Genomic DNA, 25,930 nt, shown 5'->3' with positions numbered 1-25,930 from the left:
AGAGGGCCCCACAAAGAATTTCAGTGTCTGCCTAGCAGACACTGAAATTCGCGACGGGTGCAACTGCACCCGTCGCACCTTCCCACTCCGCCGGCTCCATTCGGAGCCGGCTTCCTCGTGGGAAGGGGTTTCCCACTGGGCTGGCGGGCGGCCTTCTGGCGGTCGCCCGCCAGCCTAGCGGGAAACACAGAATCACCGCAGCGGTCTTAGGTCCGCGGAGCGGTGTTCTGTCGGGGGAAGTCTGGCGGGCGGCCTCCGCCGCCCGCCAGAGTTGGAATCACCCCCTTAGTTAGCTATATGCACTTACTTTGACAACATTTTGGTAGTTGAAAATTGCCCCCACAATATTTTTGTAGGACAATGCTTGGTTCACAATATTCCAGTAAAGTAATGGCAAGTGTTAGGGTAGGGGCCATTTGACAAATGGAAGCTAGAATGAGCACTTGTTTAATAAATATGTGTTGGCTCTGCTATTCGACACCGACTTCTAAAATATCACACTCACTCCTTGCAGAAAAACATCTGATGAAATAGACCTTTGTTGTGTTTGAGCCTGTAGCATGGAAGCAATATGCAAACTTTGAGTCAATACGCTAAGTCGTTAATGGTGTCCTGTTCTGCTGGCATACTGAGCACCTTCTTGACAACCCATTTTTTAAACTCCTGCAACATTTTCAGTCCTTGACGTATGAATCTAACTGCCTTTTTGGCAGAAAAATATCATTTATTATTGAGTAACAGCAGAAAATAGTTTAGTAAAGTCTTGATCGGGCACCAATTGTTTTCTTAATCCATAGCTCTCACATATCAAGTTAACATAACAAAATGCTTAATTGAGGCAGATTTTCTTTAAAAACATTTCCAGTGGAGGGAAAGGCATGTCTAGGCAACAGCTATATTGAAACTATCCAGTATTAGACGTGGAATATCCTGCTTTGGATGATCCATAAATAGAAGTGGGCACTAGTTCCAATAAAATTTGCACAACACATCCTTCTTATCTATGCCCTACCCTCTGGACCACAACTCTTCAAGAATTGAACTCTGGTTACTGACAAAGTTTCTTTCACCTGTCAAACAGAGCACTTTAGGAGAAGGTTACTTCCCCCCCTTAGACAATGTAATTTTGGATGAGTCAAACCCAATCCCAAAGCCACACCACACACCCTAATTAATGTTACTGTTTCAAGGGAGTCCAAACTATGACTGTCAAAACACCTCTAAGGTGAGTTTATGTAGTAAAAAACACTTTGGGCCTGATTGAGAACTCGGTAGACAGTTCACTCCGTCACTGATATCCTGTCCGCCGAAATGTAAATCTCATAGGTTAGAATGGAATTTACATTTCGGCAGACGGAGTGACCCATCTGCTGAGTTCTAAATCTGTGTTGTTTAGGGGAACGGTGGTGTATCAACATATATTTGGGGTTTCGAGCCATATGTATTGACTCCACAGAGGTTGCCTAGAGCTTCTACAGGATTGTTCAGTTCTGAAGCCTCTTTGGAGAATATGTTAAAAGCTCTGCTGTGGCTTTGAAATAACCATTACTTCAGCTGGGCTTATTAACATTTGTTGATGAATGGTGTGGCTGAGATCCTTGCTCAAACTTCTTTTACACTCATTTAAACATGCACTGGAAATGCCTTCTGCTTATGAAGTCCTATTTAAGGCTACTGAACCAAGCCAACAAAGGTAGTTTTTACAGTGATGAGGGCCTTCAACTTATGCCTGCCATGCTGCTGCATAGAACTGATAGAAGCATTAAAAGAAACAGCTGATGCACAACGTAAACATTCTTCCACACACATTATGTATTCACAGGTTCTGAAAACCTCTCTACACCAGGCATATCCAGGCATACACATTCCTGCCCTATAAACGTCCATATTTAGCCCTTATAAGTGTTGATAGGACTTTTATCTATGGTTTCAATATAGCAGAATGGAACAATTACTTATTTCACAACACAGACCACCCAACCTTAAGCATTACTTAACTTTGCTTGCCTCTGGATCCTCAAAGGTCTGTAAATCCGTAAACATGATGCTTCTCCGGAATAAGCCTGAGAAGATCTCGAACTGATAGCAGCAGCTTGAACAGCAGATAACTTGAACATTTAACAAAAACAGACACTAGCCTTGCACCTGTGCTCCATCATGCCTTTTTATGATTCCTTGCCAATAAATATATTTTGAAGGTCAGCACTCTGTCCTTGGCATTTAGGAGTTGGATTGAGCCCCACTCTTTTACCAAAAAGATGAGATATGAAGGTTTTATGGTCCCTGGGACGTGTGGATCAGTTGTCTAGTGAGGAGAGTGTTTTAGTAAGCCCAGGGCCTACACTTTCCTTTGCGGTGTGTGCTTCCTTGGGTGCTGTGTCTTGCTTGCTTGAGGAAGCCTACACAGGGGCACAGCATCTACAAAGTAAGGAAGCAGATACACCAGGAGGTAATGAATGGGTATGGAATTCAAGAGTTCTAGCACTTTACTTACCTGGCCACATGGGTCACTGCTGTCTGTCTCTGTAATATGACGTGACAATGAAAGTTGCATAAGAAGCTGCTCTAAAAGTATGAGAAAATAATCTTGCAGAGGGAAAACATTTATAAAACACAAAGGCAGGGCTGGGATGTTCAATGATAAGAGTTATTGTGTCTAAACTCGTTTTAGCATACTTTTAGCTTCTGAAAGGGCTGTGGGCCTTTAGGTTTACCACAGCTGAACTGTTGTCTGGCTAGTCTGCCTGCGTTCATACCTCTTTCCTTATGTATATTTTCCATGGCACGTTGCTGTAGGTGTAATATTCCTCGCTGTACTGGCGATGCAGCTGTGTCTGGATCTTCTCAGCATCAGCCTCCAGCACCCGGGAGACGGTCACTAAAACATAGGGTAAGAGCATCATTTTAAACTCTTCTGGGTTTACAATCAGTCCAGCAAACCAACACAGTTAAGAAACTGTTACTTCTTTTGACAACGGGCCAGGGGATTTGTCAAGGCAACATGATCAGCAATCAAAACACACTTTTGTGTGTACAACTTCTAAATCGATAGCCAGTTGACTTGTTGAGTAGCAAGATTTTGGGTTGTAAAGTTTAATTAGTCTAACTGCAATGCTAGTTTCAATTAAAAAATGCCCTCTTTTCCTTGATTATTCCAGAACCCAAAAGTCAAAATTAATCAATGAATAAACACCACTCCTCACTCCTCCTCCCCTCAAAAATATATATATGCAAAATGAATACGATTAAATAAAATACTGAACACAATTATGGGGAAAGTTTCTGCAATAAAATTACACCATTACTTGAGGAATTCTACATATTAACACATGCTACTAGATTTCGTATGAGCTGTGCAAAGAATTGGATGGGATAGTTAATGGATATATCGGTGTAGGATTGAGTATCAGTCATAACCCATACAACTGTGTCATGAAAGCAGGAGGGAGATATCACACATGAAGCATTTTCATTGGCTGGCACAAATTCAATACATTATTTGATAGCCTAAACTCCACGCAGAGATCCCTGTTCAAATGTTTGAGGATGGTAGACGGCGAAAAATATACAAATGCATCTACTCCCATTCATACCCCAGGTTTGGGAGATTAGGTGCTGCCACTAACACCCACCATCCTATCTGTGATGTATCAGGCTGCAGATTTTAGAAACACTGCATCAGTTGATATTGGCTGAGCAACATCAATAAGTAGGTGCTTCTAACTAGCCCAAAGAATTAACCAACTCACATTATATGTTCACAAAAGATCTTCGTAACACCTTCCTGGTGAAACAAATTTGACCACAAGCAGTCTGGGGAGTTCCTCTTGTATTCTGCCATATTACAGGACAATTATGCTTGACAAGGAATTAAGCAGGCATAACTAGAGCCTGAGAGGAAGGAGGTGAGACACTGAATAAATTCACAAATTTGCTCCCATTTCCTCAACTAAAGAAGAAGTGAATTTCAAGCTTATTTTATTAAGTGCACAGTAAGTTAAAACCTTGGCATTGAGTGCGTATTACAATCTTCAGATATTAAATAGCTTTCAAACACATAAATTGATAACAGTGAATAAAAAAAAGAAGAGGCCAACATAAAAATTGTAAATTTGCACTTGTATAGTGCACTACTCACCCGTTAGGGTCTCAAGGCGCTGTACTCATACCACTATGGAACCCCTCCTGGCTTTTCCCTGTGAGGTGCCCACTCCTGGGCACCCCCAGGGTGAAGCCAGGCATCCAAGCACTGTTGGGGCTGTTGTGGACATTAAGCAAGCTATTGCCCAGAGTTGGACCCATGAATTAGATTAGGCACTGAGGCGAGAATTATCTGGTCAAAGGGAACTGAGCCCAAGACCTGCCAAAGCGGGACTTGAACCCTGGTCTTGAGCCAGATCTCTGCTTCAGGGTCTGCTGCTCTAACCATTGAGCCACACTTCTCCACAACATGGACCATTTGATAAAATACTGCTAGTGTCAAAGGCCACAGACCCCGACCTATGGATGTTAGAAGGTGTCACTTCTCCACAAGTTGTGTAAGGGCCTTTCATCAGGACCTTGGAGAATTACTGGGGCGAGAACATCTGCCGAGCTAGTAATTTTCTGGTTGAACCAGAATCTTGAAAGCCTGCAGCATAAATACATGTCCATTGCGTTGAAGCAGGCTCGTACCGTGGGCCTACACTGGCATAACCCCTTCTTATTCTAGAATGTTCTTAGAATAGATCTTCGATCCTGTATGTTAGCTTTGCAAATACAGATTTAGTGGACCAGAGTCTTAAGAGATTTTCCACATAGCCGGTAGAGCTCTGCTGTGCTGGTATGCATCCATGGGGGTAGATGTAGTGGTGAGGGCAGGCAGCCCATCCTAAATCTTATGAATGCTGCTTTGAGCTCGGGTTTGATGGCTATGCCCAGATATGGCTAGGGTGCTAGCTTGGTGTAAGACGCCAATGTGAGCCAGCTGTGCCGTCTCTGTGCAAATTATATTTTGTCCGCAAGCAGCGAACCCTATTGAATGTGCCGGGTGACCATGGTCTTGGTCTGGGACTAGGGAGGCAAAGGTCTCCCATTGTTCTGTTAAGTCTAATGACGCCTGGGAGTTAGCAAGATAATCTCTAGCCAGGGAGCGGATTCTACCTTTGATTTCAGACCATAGATGGAATTTTAACATCTCGCAATTAGCTTCCTTTACTTTGTAGCACAGTTTTATGTAGGCACCCTGCCTTGCAATGCTTTGCTTGACTAAGCCGAATTCAAGGCGAAGCTGAGCTGGAGATACATATGCTGACAAAAGAAAGACAGCCTTGAGAAGTCTGATTATGGCTTTATCCAAATGGACAGCATCTCGCCCCCTTAGAACTTTGCTACTGTAGAAAATGGTGAAAATTAGCTTGGTGTGGGCTATTTTCAGCAGTGGTACAAAAACAGATAATCATGTGGCTGCTTTGATGTGCATGAAGGCGGCAGTGAGAGCAAGTGACTTCTGGCGCATAAGCCCCAAAAGGGGTTTTAAGTGTCCCTGTCTATCAACAAGCATGCTCAGGTACTTGTTTTCTTGCACCTGCTCAATTTTGTCCTTGCCCATGAACCACTGGTGAGGATTCCTAGTTGATTTTCCCTGGATCATTATTATGGACTTTTCCAATTAATCTCCATAGCATTAGAGTCAGAGTATTGGGCTGTGGCCTCCAGGGGCCTTTGGAGACAGATTTTGGTCTGGCTAAGAAGCACTACATTGTTAGCATACATCCAACACAGAATTAGAGGGATGCCCAGCTTCCAAAAAAAGGAGGCAATCACCAATGCTCCCAGCACTGGAAATGTTTATGTCAACATGAAGACAGTTTGACCACAGAAGCCAGCAACCCAGGGTTGGGTGCTACAATATCAATGAAGACAATTGCTCCACGTACACAGTTAGAGGCAGAAGAGAAGTGCATCTACCAAAATATCAGGGAGACTAAATGACGTACTAGTGGATGGTTGTGGCCTGTGTATTCCTCTTATCTTCTCTAGTTCCCTTAGCATGTAGTATTCTCAGAACACTGAATTGTTTTCCAGTACAGCACATTTTCAGACATAGGGGGTCATTGGGAAACCGCCCAAACACCGCCCCGCGGTCAGATGACCGCGGGGGGCATTCCGACTTTCCCGCTGGGCTGGCGGGCGATATGCAAAAGATCGCCCGCCGGCCCAGCGGGAAAGCCCCAGCAAAGATGAAGCCGGCTCCGAATGGAGCCGGCGGATTTGCTGACGTGCGACGGGTGCAGTGGCACCCGTCGCGATTTTCAGTGTCTGCCAAGCAGACACTGAAAATCTTGCTGGGGCTCTGTTAGGGGGCCCCACGACACCCGTTCCCGCCAGCCTCTTCCTGGCGGTGTAAACCGCCAGGAACAGGCTGGCGGGAAGGGGGTCGGAATCCCCATGGTGGCGCTGCTTGCAGCGCCGCCATGGAGGATTCCTTTGGCCAGGGGAAAACCGGCGGGAAACCGCCGGTTTCCCTTTTCTGACCGCGGCTTTACCGCCGCGGTCAGAATTGGCCAGGAAGCACCGCCAGCCTGTTGGCTGTGCTTCCGTGGTCGTTGGCCCTTACACATTATACTACAGTCTGTAAGTCTATAATTCTTAGGTGAATATTTTACCTCATGGTATATTTCTTTTTGTACTATGAAGGGAGATCTGTTACAATCTTTCTAAGCGTTTTCATTGCAATGAAATGAGATGTGGTATAACCTCAAAACCTTCATTCTTTCCTTTCCCTCCCTTATCCTCTACACTCTTTTCCTACCTTCTCCCCTCCTAGCATTTGGCACTTCCTGTTCAGAACCTTGGCATGAAGCTTGACTTAGAATGTTGGTGAAGGCTTCTGTCAGTGGCAAGCCTGGAGACACATTATGATGTAGTGATAAATAAAGCACGACTTAACCCTACATATGACTTCACATTCATTTTTATTTTAACAGGTATGTTAACTAAATTTAGGGAGTTAGAACTAGTGAGGGAGCTCAGGAAAGTGGGAGAACATCAGGTACACACTTTTCTAAAGTATTACAGGAAAGGAGGGGGGTCAGGACAGTGAGGTACGGGGAGGGTCACCAGTATTCCAGGTATACATTTATTTTAATTTGTTTTGGTTGAGTTTGCCAAGGGATGCAGGCAAGAGCGAGCAAGGCCATAATACTGTAGGCTTTTCCATGACTCCTCCCCCTCTTATAGCTCACCCATGGGAATAGCTCCTGGGGGCGCAGGGACAAGCTCAAACTCATGTGGCTCTAGTACGCAATAAACAAAATGTTGATGGGGTAAGTATAAATAAGTAGATTTCCAACTCAAGATTCAAATGACACAATACAAGGTCTGAACTTTGATCTTATTGTTTCAGATGCCACTTGACAAGTCTCCGTGGAAACAGCCCTATTAATGATGCTACCCATCTACAGTTTAGCTCTGTGATTTCACAGCACAAAAATATGATTATTTTGTCTGTTTCTTCAGACATTTCCTGGTTGATGTTTGTTATATTTTTTAACTCTGGTGTGGGATTACTTCTCATAACACATCTATTTAATATTTTGGAAATGCATTTTAATGCTGAAGAGGAGTTTGGAGAGGAGACATTCTGAAAACCCCCTCATGGAGGATTCTGTATTAGGTCAGTCTGGCCCTATACCCGTTGTCATGACTGCTTCTCTTTCTCGCCATCACTTTGCTGCATGATGCCTAATTTAGAAGCATGCATCCATAAGCGTATGGGGTACAGCTACTCCAGTATTAATGTGTCTGGTATATCTGCCTGTATTGGAGAGATCTACCAGAGTGGCTGACTGTTTCTTTGAACCTTGAGTTTTTAATGTACGAATCTTTAGCCTGCTAAAGTGAATGTGCCATTGATGTGGTGCTGGCAAGAAATTCACTGGCTTGGAAACTGAGGTAGTGAGCTTGCTGCCCACCATATAATACTATGCTGACAACTCAACATCTGCCAGCTACCACCCATTTATACATTGTGCCATTAACATGTAATGCATGATTAGACTTAACAACAATGGTGCAGGCTTCCAAACTGTCTGAGATTGACCTTTGCAATGAAGTACCAGCCTGACTTAGGAAACCATAATTGGTGACACTGAAGTTGGTTTTGTTGCCAGCATCTTATGAAGAGTGAAAAGGCATGAAAATATCACACCTGCCTCCACAGGTTACCTCTCTAGGCCAGTCCTAATTTACGATGAAAAGACATTTCTGTAAGGCAATACCTCATACCTCACCTACCCTTTAACGTCAATGAATAAAATCTCTGAAAACTCTATATATTCCCCAAGTAAGGTCACATTTTTCTTAGAAGTGCAGAGATATAAAACATCCTAAAAGTTAAAACAACTTTTCTCTAGTCTAGTGGAGTATTTTTGGAACAAATGATTAGTTCCACTATGTTCTCTGGCACCCTAAATCAAATTGAGAAAGTAATTTAAAATCCACGTTTTCAAAACAGTTGTATTATCTATGGGCCATGTTACTTAAGATTTTTCTACATTTTAATTTTGTGTCAGTATGCACAAATCTTCTGTGTCATGCCAGATTCGGAGAAACAGGAGTAAAAAAATAAGAAAATGTAAATAAATGTTAGGTGGAAGCCTACAAATTTGAAACATACACTGCACCTGCCATGGAGGTGAAACATGATAAAGATAAACATGCCAAAACCACAATATGTGCAGGGAAAAGGAGGGGTCATGTAGAGAACATTAGGGCAGCAACACAGGTAAACTAAGGTCATGGGGAAAGACACCTCAATATACAAGTAAAAAACATATTTTAAACAGCAAGAACTGAAATGAATGCATTAGACATGGAGATGTTTATATTGCTTACTCATTTGCATTAACTTTAAAATTTACTGAAATATACGTGCTCTAAACTGAAATACACACATTGAACCCTTGAGTAGACATACAGTAAATATCAAAATGTGTACAAGGCAGGCAGGAATACATTAATTGCACATTGAACTAGAACAGGTGTACATCAAAGAAATCATATACACAGCATCCTGAAATGCATAATTCGAGAAATTACTACTGCTAGATGAGAAACATCTTAAAATACATCCTTCAAATTTAAAGGACTGATAAAAAATAATATAAGTATACAGCTGACAAATGTTGTTTGCCCATCTAGTTGAAGAACCACTGTGCACATGACTGAGAAGGACCAAACAGGAAGGAAGGAAGGCAGTAAAGTTGGAGATCACCACCTGATTGTCCTCTGCATCGGTAGAAAGGTGATGTAATAGATCCCAGGAAGCAGGGCTGATTTAGTGACACAACAGTGTGGTGCAGTAAGTACCTGGCACTGCCCACAACTGCAACCAGGTAAATCAATTAAAGCAGCAGATATAGCTGCATTGCCAGGGAAAGGAAGTGGCAAGATGGCACTTCACTTAGGCCCTCATTACAACTGTAGCGGTAAATGCTGCCTACTGCCGTGCTGATGGCAGCCAACATACAGTGACCGCGGCGGAAATCCGCCATGGGTATTATAACCCACACATAGAATTCCACCACAATACAGACACCCACACAAGACCGCTAGACCAAAGGTCAGTGATAAAAAGGGGGTACCAAAACCCACACCGTTACGCCAACAGGAATATGCCCACAGTATCACGACCCACGAATCACCACGGCGGTCTTTCAATTGCGGTAAACCATTGGCGGTACATACAGCCGCGCTCAAAATACATTCACACTTCCAAAACTACACCACATTGGACAATTCAAAATTCACACACCTGACACACATAAACACACCACACCCACACACCCAATCCAATATAAAACACCCACCCACAATACCCACAACCCCTTACAGTGAAAAAAAAAAGAGATCAAGCACAGAGAGACAAGCAAGGAGCACCAACTCAATCAGAGGCACAGAACACCCTCACCCATACACCATTCACGCACATCACAGCATACACCACAACACATCACCCCACAGATCACCCCACACATCTTCACACATATCACTCACACCTCATCCATGGCACCCGAAAGACACCCCAGATTTTCAGAGGAGGAGCTTAGGGTCATGGTGGAGGAAATCATCCGGGTAGAGCCACAGCTATTCAGATCACAGGTGCAGCAGACCTACATTGCAAGGAAGATGGAGCTATGGCAGAGAGCCGTGGACAGGGTCAACGCCGTGGGACAGCACCCCAGAACAAGGGATGACATCAGGAAGAGGTGGAACGACCTACAGGGGAAGGTGCGTTCCGTGGCTGAAAGACACCAGATTGCTGTACAGAGAACTGGCGGTGGACCCCCGCCTCCTCCCCCGCAACTAACAACATGGGAGAAGCAAGTCTTGGCAATAATGCATCCTTAGGGCCTTGCAGGAGTAGCAGGAGGACTAGACTCTTGTAAGTCAAATCTTTACTACTACATCCCCCACCCTACCTGCATGCCATTACATACCCCCACCCCTACCCTCACGCCCATCACTCCATCACCTCACATATACCCCACACAACCCATCCATCCCAACACCAAGCCCTGCATGCAACATCAATGCATGGACACCACTCACAGACCTGCATGGACACCCATGACCCAAGCATGCCCAGTAGGGAGACTCAGCCAGCCCACAAATTCACCACCCACACAAGGCCAAGCTAACAGGGAAAGCACAATCATACAGGAAAACACACCCACATACAAGATGGCACACGCAGATACGTTAAGAATGCATTTTCATCCAACAGGACCCCTACTCAACGTCACCGGAGTGGAGGTGCCAGCTACATCAATTCCCCCCCCCCCCGAAGAGGCCCACAGTGACGACAGCAGCTCTGCACGCCTGGATCAGGATGACCAACCTGGCCCATCAGGGGCCTCTGGACAGTCGGTTACCCTACCACAGTCCCAACCCACCACAGAGCCACCCCCCCTCAAGAAACACCAGCACAGTACCCACCCAATGGGCCCATTCCACTGTCCTAGGACATGCCAATCAGCAGTGTGTCCACCACTACAGGGACCCCAGGCAACCCCACAAACCCAGGCAGATCAGGGGCCTGGGGTCAGTGGCAGTGGGTACACAGTTCAGGGGACAGAGGCACAGGACAACAGGGAAGCTGGGAGGACTGCTGTGCGACAGGGGGAAGACAGGCCCAGGGAACCCACTCTCCACGAGGCACTCTCAAACATCCTGAGAGCATACCACCATTCCCAGGAGACCAAGGGCCAGGCACTGGACAAGTTGCAGGAGACCCAGCAGCTGCAGGAGGGACAGTACCTGGGGATCAGGAAGGACCTAACAAAAATCTACACCATCCTGGTCACCATTGCAGGGGCGCTGGCTGACATAGGCAAGATCATGAGGGAGGCAGTGGCACAACAAAGGGCGCCTGACACTAGCCAAACCGAGGAACAGCCTTCCACCTCCGCCGGCGCTAGTGGACAGGAGGCCCCGCCACAGGAACAACAGGCCACCAGCACCTCACCCCCTACAGAAGGAGAACCACCCCACAAACGGTCCCTGCGATCCAGGAAAAGACACAGAACATTGCCAAGACCCCCGCCAGGAAATAGGACTCTCCTAATAGTCACCCTTCTGTCCCACTCTGCTACCCAGTCCACCTTGAACTGCCATTGCTCCCCTTCCTATGCCCCCTTGGACAATGCACCTGTGATGCCAAGAGACTGGACTCTAAATGGACATTCCTCTACCATCGCCCCAGCCCCTTGCACATACCCCTATACTTATTGCCACATAAATAAACACCCCTGAAACAAATACCACACTGGAGTCAGTGTAATGAATCTCAAATGTATTAGTGAAGTTACAGTGTCTTACCTGTGTGTCACTGGAAGTACTGCTGTATTATATTTGTTCTGCTGTCAACATCTTCTTCCTCTGCCTCCTATTCCTCACTGTCCACAGGCTCCACCGCTGCCACAAGACCATCTCCAGGCACATCCTCCTGCAGAAAAGGCATCTGGCATCTCAAGGCCAGATTGTGCAACATGCAACATGCAATGATGATCTGGCACACCTTCTTGGGTGAGTAGTACAGGGAGCCACCTGTCAGATGGAGGAACCGTAACCTGGCCTTCAGGAGACCAAAGGTTCTCTCAATTATCCTCCTTGTACGCCCATGTGCATCATTGTAACGTTCCTCTGCCCTTGTCCTCGCATTCCTCACTGGGGTCAGTAGCCATGAGAGGTTGGGGTAACCAGAGTCACCTGCAAATATAGGGTGACAACTGTTAGATACACACTAACTCTTAGGGGCAATCCCATACCCAGTCACCAACTTATACTCAGTGGGGACCTTTGGCTCACCTATTAGCCACACCCTGTGCCTCTGGAGTTGGCCCATCACATATGGGATGTTGCTATTCCTCAATATAAATGTGTCATGCACAGAGCCAGGATATTTGGCATTCACATGCAAGATGTACAGGTCCGCCAAACACACCATCTGCACATTCATCAAGTAATAGGTTTTTCTATTCCTGTAAACCTGTTCAGTTCTCCGGGGAGACACATGCTACATGTGTACCATCAATGGCACCAATGATGTTGGGGATATGTCCCAGGGCAGAAAAGTCAGCCTTCACTGTGGCCAAATCATCCACCTGGGGGAACACGATGTAGCTGCGCATGTGTTTAAGCAGGGCAGACAACACTCTGGTCAACACGTTGGAAAACATGGGCTGAGACATCCCTGATGCCATGGCCACTGTAGTTTGAAAGGAACAACTTGCCAGGAAATGGAGCACTGACAGGACCTGCACTAGAGGGGGTATACCTGTGGGCTGGCGGATAGCTGACATCAGGTCTGGCTCCAACTGGGCACACAGTTCTTGGATTGTGGCACGATCAAGTCTGTATGTGATGATAATGTGTCTGTTCCCCATTGTCGACAGGTCCACCAGGGGTCTGTACACCGGAGGATGCCACCATCTCATAATCTGACTCAGTGGATGTAGCCTATGGAAGTGAACGGTGAGCAGAGGGTCATAGTTCCGTATATATTGCACTGATTTTACTTTACAGAAGCAGTATGTGAAGTTGAGAGTCAGTTGCTGTGCCAATGTCTGCTGTGCTGCAGTTAGGTGCCATGCCCTGTGCCCCCTGAAATGGTGGCTGCCTGACCTGTGAGGAGGGACAAGTGGAAATGAGGTAAGTGCGCTGGCGTTGTGCGCCGTCGCAGTAGGCGGCCGATGACCACCACGCAGATTCGCATTGGCTAATATTGGGCCCTATTGGTTCCAGGAGCCAATGGCCATGTACCCAGGTGGTGACGGTATGCACCGTTGTGGAGACACCGCCATTTTCTAACTATTCACTCACTTGCTACCTGACCATCAACAGGAGAGGACCTACACTGCAAGTGCTGCTGTGACCTGTGTCTGGAAGCAACAATGGCTCATGTGTATGGGGAAAGGGTCCCTGCCATCACTGCGGAGGAGTTGGAGAAACTGGTGGATGGGGTCCTACCCCAGTACACATTACTCAACGGTCCTCCAGACAAACAGGTGAGTACACTATGAGCGTGATGTGAGGGCAATGCATGTTTGTAGTGGTGTGGATGTAAGCCACATGTTGGTGGTGCTGAGGCGTCCTGACCTGAGTGCTGCATGAGAGGTGGTCAGTGTATGTGCATCAGGGCATGGTTGGGAACTGGTGGGCAATGAGTATGACAGTCCGGACAGGTGAGTAATTTTCTTTTCTGCTGTCTTTTCCCTCCAGGCCCACCAGAAAAAGGGTATTTGGAGTGCCATCGCCAAGGAGGTGCGGACCCTGGGGGTCTATTACAGGCGGAGTACCCACTGCCGCAAGAGATAGGAGGACCTGCGCTGCTGGACCAAGAAAACGGCAGAGGCCCAGCTGTGTCTGGCCTCCCAATGTGGAAAGGGTGCCCGTCGCACCATGACCCCCCCTGATGTTCCGCATCCTGGTGGTGGCCTATCCGGAGTTGGAGGGGCCCTTGAGGGCATCACAGCAGCCACAAGGGGTGAATACAGATTCTGAAAGCTGACTCTGCGCGCTTTAGGAGATAGCTGGCGGGGGGATGTGGGCTGTGGGTGCCCCTAGGCCAGGGCGATCATGGCAGGGTAGGTCCCTTGTGCAGGCTCTGGCGCAGTCCTACCCCAATGGTGTAAGTGGCCATCTACTACTGTGCAGGGTCCTGTGGGTTTCATGTGTGCAGATTCTAGGGTTAGGCATTGTACCCCATGGGCTGGTGACTGTCTCAGTAAATGGTTGGGCATGGCCTTGTGCATAGGGCAGCTCCCTGTGTGTTGTGTACGCCAACGGTAGTGGTGTTGCTAGCATTGACCAAGTATATCCTCTGTCTCCCCCCCCCCCTTTTTTGTTTTGTCGCCTCGTCCTTGTGTGCATTAGCATCATCTGGCAGAGGAGCAGAGGCACGGGCGACAGAGGGTGCTGCATCCCAAATGAGCCTGGAGGCCGAATTCACCGAGGGTGAAGGCAACAGTGGGACGGAGGGCGAGGGGAGCTCCACGACGGGGACAGGAGAGGAGACCACTGACAGTGACTCCTCCTCCGATGGAGGCTCCCTGATGGTGGCAGACACCTTTGTGGCCCCCCAACAACAGGTACAGGCGCCACCACCCCTACCAGCACCGCCCTCCCAGCAGCCCATCAGTGTGTTTCCCGTGCCTGCTCACCCAGGAGGGTGGACATCTCCTTCGTGCCAGGCACCTAAGGCCCTGCCCCTGTCAGCCCTGCTGCCCTCAGTGAGGAGGCTATTGACCTCCTGAGATCCCTCACTATTGGGCAGTCAACCATTCTGAATGCCATCCAGGGTGTTGATAGGCATTTGCAAAAAACAAATGCATACCCGAGAGCATTCACTCAGGCGTGGCGGCCCAACAGAGAGCATTTCAGGTTCTGGCCTCAGCACTGACGGCAGCCATTGTCCCTGTGTCCAGCCTCCCCCTCCAACTTCCACTAACCAATCCCCTCTACCTCAGCCTACCCCAAGCACACCTTCAGACCAGCATGCACCCAAATCACCACACAAAAGTGTCTCAGGCAAACATAAGCATCACACTTCATCTCACAGGCACTCACACAAGCACCATGCCCATGCAAAAACACCAACATCCACTGCCTCCACCGTGACCCCCCTCTTCCTCGTCCATCTCCCTCCCAGTAGCATCTCTACTCATACCTGCATGCACTACATCTTCATCCACTACCTCCATCACCAGCACGCCCATCACAACACGGCCCTCATGAGCAGTCACCACCCCACAACCATGCACACATCCCGTGTCCTCTCCCAGTGTGTCTGTGACCCTTCCTCCCAAAGTACACAAACGCAAGCAACCACCCACCCAACAGCCATCCACCTCACAACAGCATCCATCCCATGCACCTTCACCCAAACTCAGCAGACATACACCTCCTACAACCACTCCCTCTTCCTCCTCTCCCAAACCGTCTCCATCTTTCTGTCCCAGTATGTCTAAAGAACTTTTCCTGGCAAACATAGACCTCTTCCCTATGCCTCCCCCACCCCAGTCCTTCCCCTCGGGCCAGGGTGTCCAGATCCCAGGCCAGCACCTCACCCATCAAGTCGGCGGATGCTGTGATACCTGCAAGTCCCAGAGGATCAAAGGGGGCACCCGTCAAGGCAGCCAGTGTGCCACCGACATCTGCAAAGGACCAACCCATTCTGCCACCTGCCAAGGTGAAGAAGGGGCCAGCATGCAGCACGGCCAAGGAGCAAGACCCACCCAGCAAGGCCTCCTCCAAAACTCAAGCTGCCAGTGCCAAGGTCCCAGCAGCATCTGCCAATGTGAAGAAGGGGAAGAAAATCCAAGGCAAGGCACTTCAGGCCCCAGAGGCTCCAGGTGAGGGACTGGTGCCCACCATCAGTACCGACAGCCCTGCAACCTGTACCGCAGCAAGCACCGCTGCAGGCACCGCCAGCTGCACCACCATCTGCACTGTCACCTGATCTGCCACTTGCACCACCGCTGCCACAACTGTCAGCAGCAGCATCTCCAGTGGGCAGCCGTCTGAGGCTGCAGGAGACGGCCTGGTGTCTCCCTCCAACACCACCAGCAGCTGAACCATGGCCAGCACCGGCAGCATCCCCGCAACAGGCACCGCCACCTGCACTGCCACATGCCCAGCCAGTGCCACACAATTGTCAGCAGCAGCATCCCCAGTGGGCAGCCGTCCAAGGCTGCAGGAGACGGCCTGGAACCTCAAACCACCACTTGAAGCACCCCCACCAGCACCGGCACTACCACCAGTTTGCTGCCTTAGACGCCGCAGGATGGAGTCTGGCCCTGCCTCCATGGAGTATCATGCTACCTGTTCCCTGCAAATCTTGTGCTTCAGACACTCAGGTGAGGGAATGTGAACTGCCACACCCCAAGTGCGACATCACTGGGCACAATACCCCCTCCAGAACCAGTGGAGAAATGAATCCACTCCCCCTATCCTTGGCAGGATGAAGCAGACTGGACACAAGGCCCCTTCCAGAAGCAGTGGAGAAATGCATCCACTCACCCTATCCTTGGCAGGATGAAGCAGACTGGGCGAAAGCTCCCCTCCAGAACCAGTGGAGAAATGCATCCACTATCACTATCCGTCGGAGGATGAAGCCGACTGGGCACAAGGCCCCCTCGAGAAATGCATACACTATCACTATCCTTGGCAGGATGAAGCAGACTGGGCACAAGGCCCCCTCCAGAGCCAGTGGAGAAATGCACCCACTATCACTATCATTGGCAGGATGAAGCAGACTGGGCACAAGGCCCCCTCCAGAACCAGTGGAGAAGCCATCCACTTAAGAGACTGTGGCTTTGCACTCCCCAGGAGCAAGCAGTGGGCAAACCACCCACTTGAAAGACTTGAGAGACTGAGGCTTTGCACTCCCCAGTAGCAAGCAGTGGGCAAACCACCCACTTGAGAGACTTGAGAGACTGTGGCTTTGCACTCCCCAGGACCACGCAGTGGGCAAGCAACCCACTTGAGAGACTGTGGCTTTGCACTCCCCAGGCTTCGCTGTGAGCAAGTAGCCCCCTCCAGGAGAGGTTGCGTAATACCATCTTCTGGCTGAGGTGCCCCACTTCCCCTTCCCCCTGAGGTGCCTGTGTGTTTACGACCTGATGCCCCTGCAATGTTCTCTCCGTTTTGAGGCAGGAGTCAAGTGTGAGCTTTGCCCATGATTTTGGCCCAGTGGGCCACGGACATTTGCAAAGGACAGTGTACGTCCTTCTGAACATATTGTAAATATTTGTATTTACTGTTTTTCTAATCATTAACTATATCTGCATACTTAAAAATATCACTGTTTGAACTCACTGTTTTGTCCTTGCATTCTTCCAGGGGGTAAAGGTACTGTTGATGCAGGTTTTTGTGTGTATGGTGTTGGGGGTGGGGGTGTTGCATGTTGCATGTGTGTGTCACTCTCTTTTTCCTCCCCCTCCCCTGTGTGTTAGGTGCAGTACTCACCATGGTTGTCGCTGTCGCCGCCTTTGATATCTGTTGTGTAGGAGGAGGTGGGTCAGCATCGGCAGGACCTGCAGCTCGGGCTCCATGGCGTCTTGGTTCTTTGTGGATTGTCGAGAGGTGAGTGGTTTCCCTTCCAAGTTCTGTTTCTGCCGTGCTTTTGATGGCGTTGGTACTGCTCCAGAAAAGCTGGCGGATTGGCGGGTTGTGATAGGGTGGGTGGTACATTGTCTTCTGCCTGTCTGTTGGCGGTGACCGCCGTGGTGTTTGTTGCTACCGCTGTGGCGGTCAGTGTGTTAAGTTGGCTGTTTATGTTGGAAGTTTCTGCCGTGGTCGTGATACCATTGAATGTTATCCCCAGCATCCCATAATTTCGTAGTTCTGAGAACTGATATCCTTGGGAAAAAAATTACCCTTTTCAATGCCTAGTTCTCCAATTTTGAATCAAAACCATTACAATTTCAGACCCTTTATTCACTTTACTATTCCTAAAGTTTTACAAACTTCTGATTAGTTTTCCTCTGTAATATCTGGATGTCTGTTGTACCGTCCACCTCTTTCCTATTCTCTCACGGTTCACCAAATGAAGACTGTTCCCAGAGATGATTGACTTTATAGTGTAAGTTACATAAGCAGCTAACATACCATAATGCTGCATGTCAGTGGTGTAACCAAATACATATTATCCTCGTCTCTCACCTCCCACCTTCACAAAGAGTCACAGATGCACACAATTTCTTTCTCTCTCATCTGTCTTTCCTTCTCTCTGGCTGCTTTAGCCTCTCTTTATCTCCCTCAAATATCTGCTTCCTCCCCATCTCTCTCCTCTCTCCTTCAACTGTTTTGTAAGCGCCCGTCTCTTCATCATTCCATCTACCTTACTCATCTGGCTTTCTCTCTCCCTTGTCCATTGCTTTTCTCTGCATCTTCCCAATTAACTGTCTATCCATACTTGTCTCATACCTGTCTCTTCCCATCACTCTTGGCTTTTCCTTACGTGACTATCTCTTTACAACTCTCTCTACATCACTTGCCTGTCTCTGCCTCACGTTAGCTCACCTTTGTCTCACAGCTGTCTCTTTTGCTTTTTATCTGTTTATTACCTGTTGTTCGAGGGTCTCCTCTTCAATCTCTCTTAGCTTACCATCACATGTCTTTCACTCACCTGTCTGTTGTCCATCTCCCTGGCGCTGTTGTCTCTTCTGCACCTCTCTCTATCACTTTTTTACCCTTTACCAGTCTCTTGCTTTCATTCTCAACTTACTTTTTCTAAACTTTGTTACAATTGTTTCCAACTCTCTCACTGTCTAAACTATCCCTTATGACCCCACTGTCATTCTCACCCTCTTTCTCTCTCTGCCTCTCACTTGTACCTCTGCAATTTAAGCTTCCCGTCCCTTGTCTTTCGCCTTTCATGATAAACTGTCCTCTTCCTCAGTCTCGACTATGCTGTATTTTTCTTTCTGCTCAATAATCAGTGACATCCAGTGATCTTGGGAGCACTGTTTTGCTTTGGGACCTTTAGATACCAACAACTATTCAACATCCTAAAAGTTTGTTGCTTGTGTGTAATGAAGACGATATAGTGAAGGGATGCACTGTGCAGCAGGTAGTAGCAAGGAAGCAGATGCTCTGATTTGTTCTACGTACCTTTGCAGCCAGGTAGCAGCAGAAGTGGATGAGGTGCTGCCCGCATATTGTAGGCACTTGGGGATGCCATGCACTGCTGGGACTGCAAGGCCTTCTGTTACAGCCCTGTTTAATAATTCCCTTACTCATGTTTCTTCTCTTCAATCTCCCCAGATGCTCTTACATTCAGTCATGCCCCCTTTTCTTTCCCTCAGTGCTCTGAAGTCCTACGCAAGCTAAACACTGTGGGACTTATTCACAAACTACATTTTGTAGTACTTTAGTAGCACTACAATAACACTACTAAACCACTGGAAAATTATTTAATAAACCTACAAGTGTGAATCTCTACCTCCACCTATTCTGTCCCTTCTACGGCAAGATCCTCACAAGAGTAACTTTACTACTTAGGGGTAAATACTGGAGGGACCAGGGGAGTGATTGTAAAATAGAGCATACTTACCACAAAATAGGTGGGGTTTAGGGAGTAGAATAAGGGGTTAGGAGAGTGTTAAGGATGGGGTTTGGGAGGAGCATGCACCCACTCACATCCCCTCAAAAAAGTAAGTATATTCCTATTCACAAACTATACTTCAAAAGTTATTACAGCCAGAAAGGACCCAAAGCATTGAGTCCAGCACCACAAATAGTTAAAATAGTTAACATATAAATAAATGTAAGTTAATATTAATAAATTACCTAAAAATCAAACTTTTTTAAAATCTATTTTAATACCCCTTTGCAAATTTATAAATGAATGTAACTTTTTTCTTTACATTATAACTAAATTAATTGTAATTAATTGTATGCATTGTTAAACCTGATAGCCTAAGGGTGGTCTTTCCCCAACTTTTTTTGCCTGCCTCCCTACAATTTCCTGATCTCGTTTTTGCAGGTTTTAGGACTCTCCATACTTTATCACTGCTGCCCCGTGCTAAAGTGCTTGTGTTCTCTCCCCTGAACATGGTTACCTTGGCTCATACCCAATTGACATATTTAATTTACCTAAAAGTCCCTAGTAAAGAGGAGTGCGCAGCTGGATATGCACAAGATGGTCGCGGTATAACGGAGCTCCCGCTCCTTGGCCCAGTTTTGGGCCTATTTCTTCAGCTGGAGCAACAACTTGCCGCACCAAATGGAATCAAAAGCCTTATGAGGGCAGGGGGACAGGGGCGGTGAGTTTACTTTTCTGTTCTGAGCACCCATCATGCCACAACCTGCTTTTATCCTCTTCTCAGCGGCCGAGCGCTGTCGGAGTTTTCCCACCAAAATAGACTGGCAGGAATTGAGCGTTTGTATGATCTCAGCATGGTTGTTCCTCATTTGTAATGCAGAATTGGGCTTTGCTTTTCCAAATATCATCACAATGGTGCCAATGACTTATTTTACCCTCTAAGGAGTTATCAACCCACTCTTTAGCAGGTTTCTCTGTATTTTGAATTTGTGGAGACTGTTAGGGTTACATATATATATATATACCTACTCTGCTGGCTTCTCTTAGGTCTGTCCACCACTTTAATCACAGGAAGGTTTGATATTTTCCACATACAAAACAGCTTGTGTTTTTCTCCCCATTGTTTATAAATTTCCTCAATATGGAGGAGGGAGGAAATATTTCTTGAAAAACAGATCCCTCAATAACGCATCTTCTGCCACCCATAAGGATAACGTAAGTAGTGGAGGCAAGAGACTTAAAAAGAATCCTGCTTCTCCCAGTAAATCACCTCTCCCTTTCACCATAGAAGACTTGATGGAAGAACTTAAAATGTTAAAACCTTTCATTATTAAAATCACCACTACTCTCCAATTCCTTGACGGAAAATGGCCATCCCTCAAAGCAACGGTTTCAGATCTTGAACTTTACACTGCTGAATTTCTGGACAATCCTTCTAAAATAAACCCTGTGGCCAAGGAAATTTCAATTCCCAAGCGACAAACAAAAGATGTGGAGAATCGTAACCGGTGCAATAATCTTTGAGCTTACTGAATAACAGAGGGAGCAGAGGGAGGCAATATGATTGCCTTTCTCCACTTGAGCTTACCCAAGATAGTGGGTCTCAATAGCAGTTCCACCCTTAGAGCCCATTGTCTCGGACCAAAAAATTCCAGTGCCAGTTTCACTATCAAAACCAGAGAAATTATCATCCTTTTCCTCCAATACAGACTTAATGCAAGCCCTCTCTGCATCTATACAACATAAGCAGATGTTCTGCTCTGGCCACTGGATTTTTTTTTCACAAGATGTTTCATTGGTTACTGCTACTCATCGCAAACAATTCTTGGGCCTGCGTCACTCTTTACATGATATGGGCACCAGATATGGTCTTCTACATACTTGCATCTTCAAGATTACTTACAAGGACATAACCACCTCCTTGAATTCTCCAGCTCAACTTAAAGAATTAATTCACCTTCACAAAAAGGAAGCCATGGACATTAAGGAACATGATCTCATATTCAGACTTGTTTGTCTTTTAACCACACCACACCTTAGGGAGGATATTGTTGCATTATTGTATTCATTTTCTTAATCACCAATGTTTTCTCCCTTTCTTTTTATCTTTTTCCTTTTTCTTCCCAGTCCTGCGTATGTCATTGTTGGCGTTGGCCATCTGTTCAGTGTTTCGCAGTTGTCTATTCTCTCTTTAATGGATTGCTCTCCCCAAGAAAAAGGCCTCCGAAGACCAACTCACCACCACCCTCTGCAACACACCACCACCGACCTCCACGGTCAGCACCACATCTGTACACTAACACCACCAATGGATTTACGACTGTGCCAACACTTTGGCCCCCTCAGGGAACCCTTCAGCAAACAGCCCACAGAGAAAGCCAGCTGGTTCTCTCCCACCCTCCAAGAGTTTGGACACACCTGCAGACGACTCAACAGAATATGGAGGTACAGCAAAACCCTGGTAAACCATGCAGCCCTCAAAACCACCATCACATCGCATCATCAGAGCCACGAAGAAAACCACGATACAAGAAAGAAATGACACTAATGCACACAACAGTAAAGAACTCTTCACCCTGATCAAAGAATTCACCAAACCCAGCACTTACACCACGGACATCCCTCATTCCAAGCCCTCTGTGACAACCTCACCACCTTCTTCTACTGCAAGATCTCCAACATCTACAACAGCTCCCCACACAGGACCCACCAGCCCCTCCCGCAGCCACCGCACCCAAAGATTCTGAATTCTGGATCCCAGCTGACCATGACCAACTAGTCCACCATCACCACCGACGTCATCCTACGGATCATGAAGACCATCCACTCCAAAGCCCCTCGGATCCCTGCCACACCACATCTTCAACCGAGCCAGTGACATTATTGCCCCTGAGCTCTGCCACACCATCAACTGCTCCATAGAGACCACCACCTTCCCTGAAGACTAGAAACAAGCAGAAACAACCCCCTGCTGAAGAAACCCTCCGCAGACCAGAAAGACCTCAAGAACTACAGACCCATTTCTCTGCTCCCTTTCCCAGCCAAAGTAATCGAGAAAGCCATCCACATCCAACTTACCAAATTCATATAGACCAACCACATTCTGGACCCCTCCCAATCTGGCTTCAGAAGCAACCACGGCACTGAGACTGCTCTCCTCGCCACAACAGACAACATCCGCAATCTCCTTGACTGATGCAAAACCGCAGCCCTCATCTTCTTGGACCTCTCAGCCGCCTTGGACACTGTCTACTACTACACCCTCTGCGCAAGACTCCACAATGCCAGCATCTGCGGCAACACCCTGGAATGGATCCTCTCCTTTCTCACCGGCCAACCCAGAGAAACAGGGTCCCACCAATCACATCCAAACCTACAGAGATCAGCTGTGGCATCCCCCAGGGCTCCTCCCTGAGCCCCAACCTCTTCAACATCTACGTGGTCTCACTGGCAGACGTCGTCAGAATCAACAGACTCAACATAGCCTACTACGCTGACGACACTCATCTGATCCTCTCCCTCACCGACGATCCTACAGCTGCAAAGAACAACTTCAACAATGGGATGAAGGCAGTCACTGCCTGATGAAACACAGCTGCCTCAAGCTCAACCCCAAGAAAGAAGTCCTCATTTTGGGCACCACCCCTTCTGCCTGGGACGACTCCTGGTGGCCTGCCCCCACACCGCCCGACCACCCATGTAACCTCGGCATCATCCTTGGCACCTCACTCTCTAGGAACCACCAAGTCAACACTGTCTCCTCCCCTTGCTACAACAGGCTCCGCCTGCTCTAAAAGATCTTCAAGTGGATCCCTGTTGAATCCAGAAGAACAGTCACCCAGGCGCTTGTCAGCATCAAGATTGACTACAGCAATGCTCTCTATGCTGGCACCTCCCAGAAGCTCTAAAAGAAGCTGCAAAGAATCCAAAATTCTGCTGCTACACTTATCCTGGACATCCCTCCCTGCAGCCACATCTCTGGGAACCTGAGAGACCTCCACTGGCTCCTGATCAACAAAAGAATCACATTCAAGCTCCTCACGCACGCCTACAAGGCCCTCCACAACAATCAGAACTGCTTACCTCAACTATGGCCTCGCCGTCCACACACCCACCAGACGACTGCATTCTGCCCACCTGGCCATAATCCCACAGATCTGCAAGACCACAGCCAGAGGAAAATCCTTCTTCTACCTCGCCGCTAAGACCTGGAACTCTCTTCCTCATCATTCCTCTCAGGCAATCTCCCTCTCTGCCTAAGTTCAGAAAGGACCTCAAGATCTGTCTCTTCGACTGAACTAGCCACCCAGCACTTCAACCGAGCTGCAGTACCCCCAGCTCCTTAAGATCAGAACGGGTGATTAGCCTTGCTCTATAAGAATCGTGATTGATTTATTGTTTGAAGTACCCCACCCTAACAAGTAGGTCTGTTATATGGATTATATACATGCTTTGTTTTATTGTTTATTGCTCCTGTTCCTTTATTTGTTTCCTTCTGTCAATTCCCTCTTTAATCCTACTTTTGTATTCCAGCGCCGGGTGCTAGAGTTGGTTCATCTTTCATGGTGTTCCTAGTTTTCTAGTTTTATTTTATTCTCCCACTTGGCCTTTGGGTCTTTTTTTTTCATTTTTCTATTTATTATCTCCCCCTTCATCTACCCTCTCTTTTATTTTTATCCTATGCGTTTTTACCTACTTACTAGCACATTTCTTTGTATGCATTTATTCTTATGTACTTTATTCTCAATGAGGTTGCTGTTTTACACTAGGTTTTACAACTATTTTCAAGAATAGACTTAGAATTATTTTGTGGAATGTCAAGGATCTTTGTAGTCCTCTTAAAAGAGAAAGGGTTCTTACTCACCACTCTAAACGCCCATTGTCACATTGCTTTATTACAAGAGACTCACCTTCTTGAGAAAGAAATTCATTTGCTTATGAAAAATTGGGTTGTTTCTGTTTATTGTTCATCTGCTGTTCATCGTAAAAATAGTGTAATTATTTTATTTCATAAGACCCTGTCTGCTAATGTTCTAAATCAACAAACTGATGCTGAGCGTAGGTGTCTCCATTTAGATGTTACTATTAATGGACGCCCTTACTCTTTTTAACGTTTATGGTCCTAATAATATTGAAGCACATTTCTGGGATTCCCTCCCAATCCAACTACTTGCACTCAAAAATGTCAACCTCATTCTAGAAGGAGATTATAATCAGCTGCTAGATCCTTTTTTAGGCAGGAAATCAGCTTTCAAGTACATTCCATATATTATGCAAAAGGCCTTTCATAGAACAGGTTCAGATAGAGGTCTTGTTGATGCTTGTCACCTTTACAGTACAGACCTCCCAGAATATTCTTTCTTCTCGCCTACCCACCACTCCTGTTCTAGAATGAATTATATTTTCCTGGATAAAGACCTTACACAAAACCTAATTCATGCTGAATTAGGCCCTATCTTAATTTCTGAGCATGCACCAGTGATAATTTACCTGGAACCCTCCCACTCTCCTGCACGTTATAATAGATTATGTTTTAATATTTGCCATTGCAGGCCCCACATTTTGTCATAGAATTTGAGCGATTCATTACTGAATTCTTTCATACCAACACTACTCCTGATGTTAAGTTCCACCATGTTTGAGATTATTTTAAAACCTTTGCTTGCGGTCACATTATTAATTATGTTTCCCAAAAGAAAAAGGCTGCCGCTAAGGAATCATCCCTCATCTTGCAACATGTTAAGAAATTAGAACATGAATATTATTCCTCATCTAATAATCACGTCTGAGACCAACTTATTCAAACCAAACTTAGGGCCTGATTTATACTTTTTGAGCGCCGCATTTGCGTCATTTTTTTACGCAAAAGCTGCACAAACTTACAAAATGTAATTGAATATTATAAGTTTGCGCCGCTTTTGTGTAAAAAAATGACGCAAATGCGGCGCTAAATACGTATAAATCAGGCCCTTAGATTTAACAAAGTATCCATGAACAACGCTTGGAAAGCTCTTTCAAAATTTTGCGTAAAATATTATTGCTGTCCCAATAATGAGGGCAAAATGTTAGCTAAACATCTAAAAGTTAAAAATAAAGAGCCAAAATAGAAGTTATCTGCAACACTTCTGGCAACCAACTATTTAAAGACCAAGACATCTTGACCCGTTTTGCAGATTTTTATTCCAATCTTTATACTGAAGACACTTTTCCCGATCAAAACTCTCTTGATTCTTTTTTCAGTACTATTCCAAAACCTCATACTCCACAATATGATTTTTCCTCATATGAGGTGGACATTTCAAGTACTGAGATATGTTCAGCCATGTCCAAACTCCTACA

The 25,930-nt window shown here is 46.6% G+C and overlaps 1 protein-coding gene across 1 annotated transcript in view; it reads right to left on the bottom strand.

Annotated features, from left to right (window-relative positions):
- MYO15A (myosin XVA) overlaps window positions 1-25,930 on the bottom strand; it is a 761,224-nt gene that overhangs the window by 256,805 nt on the left and 478,489 nt on the right. The window contains exon 46 of the mRNA XM_069212299.1: window positions 2,757-2,878. Within this exon, the coding sequence (XP_069068400.1) occupies window positions 2,757-2,878 (122 nt within the window). The remainder of the gene's footprint in view (window positions 1-2,756; window positions 2,879-25,930) is intronic.

Source organism: Pleurodeles waltl, chromosome 10 (assembly GCF_031143425.1).
Source record: "Pleurodeles waltl isolate 20211129_DDA chromosome 10, aPleWal1.hap1.20221129, whole genome shotgun sequence".
Taxonomy (NCBI): Eukaryota; Metazoa; Chordata; class Amphibia; order Caudata; family Salamandridae; genus Pleurodeles; species Pleurodeles waltl.
Note: the sequence above shows the minus strand (reverse complement) of the source record. Positions and strands in the feature narration are given on the sequence as shown.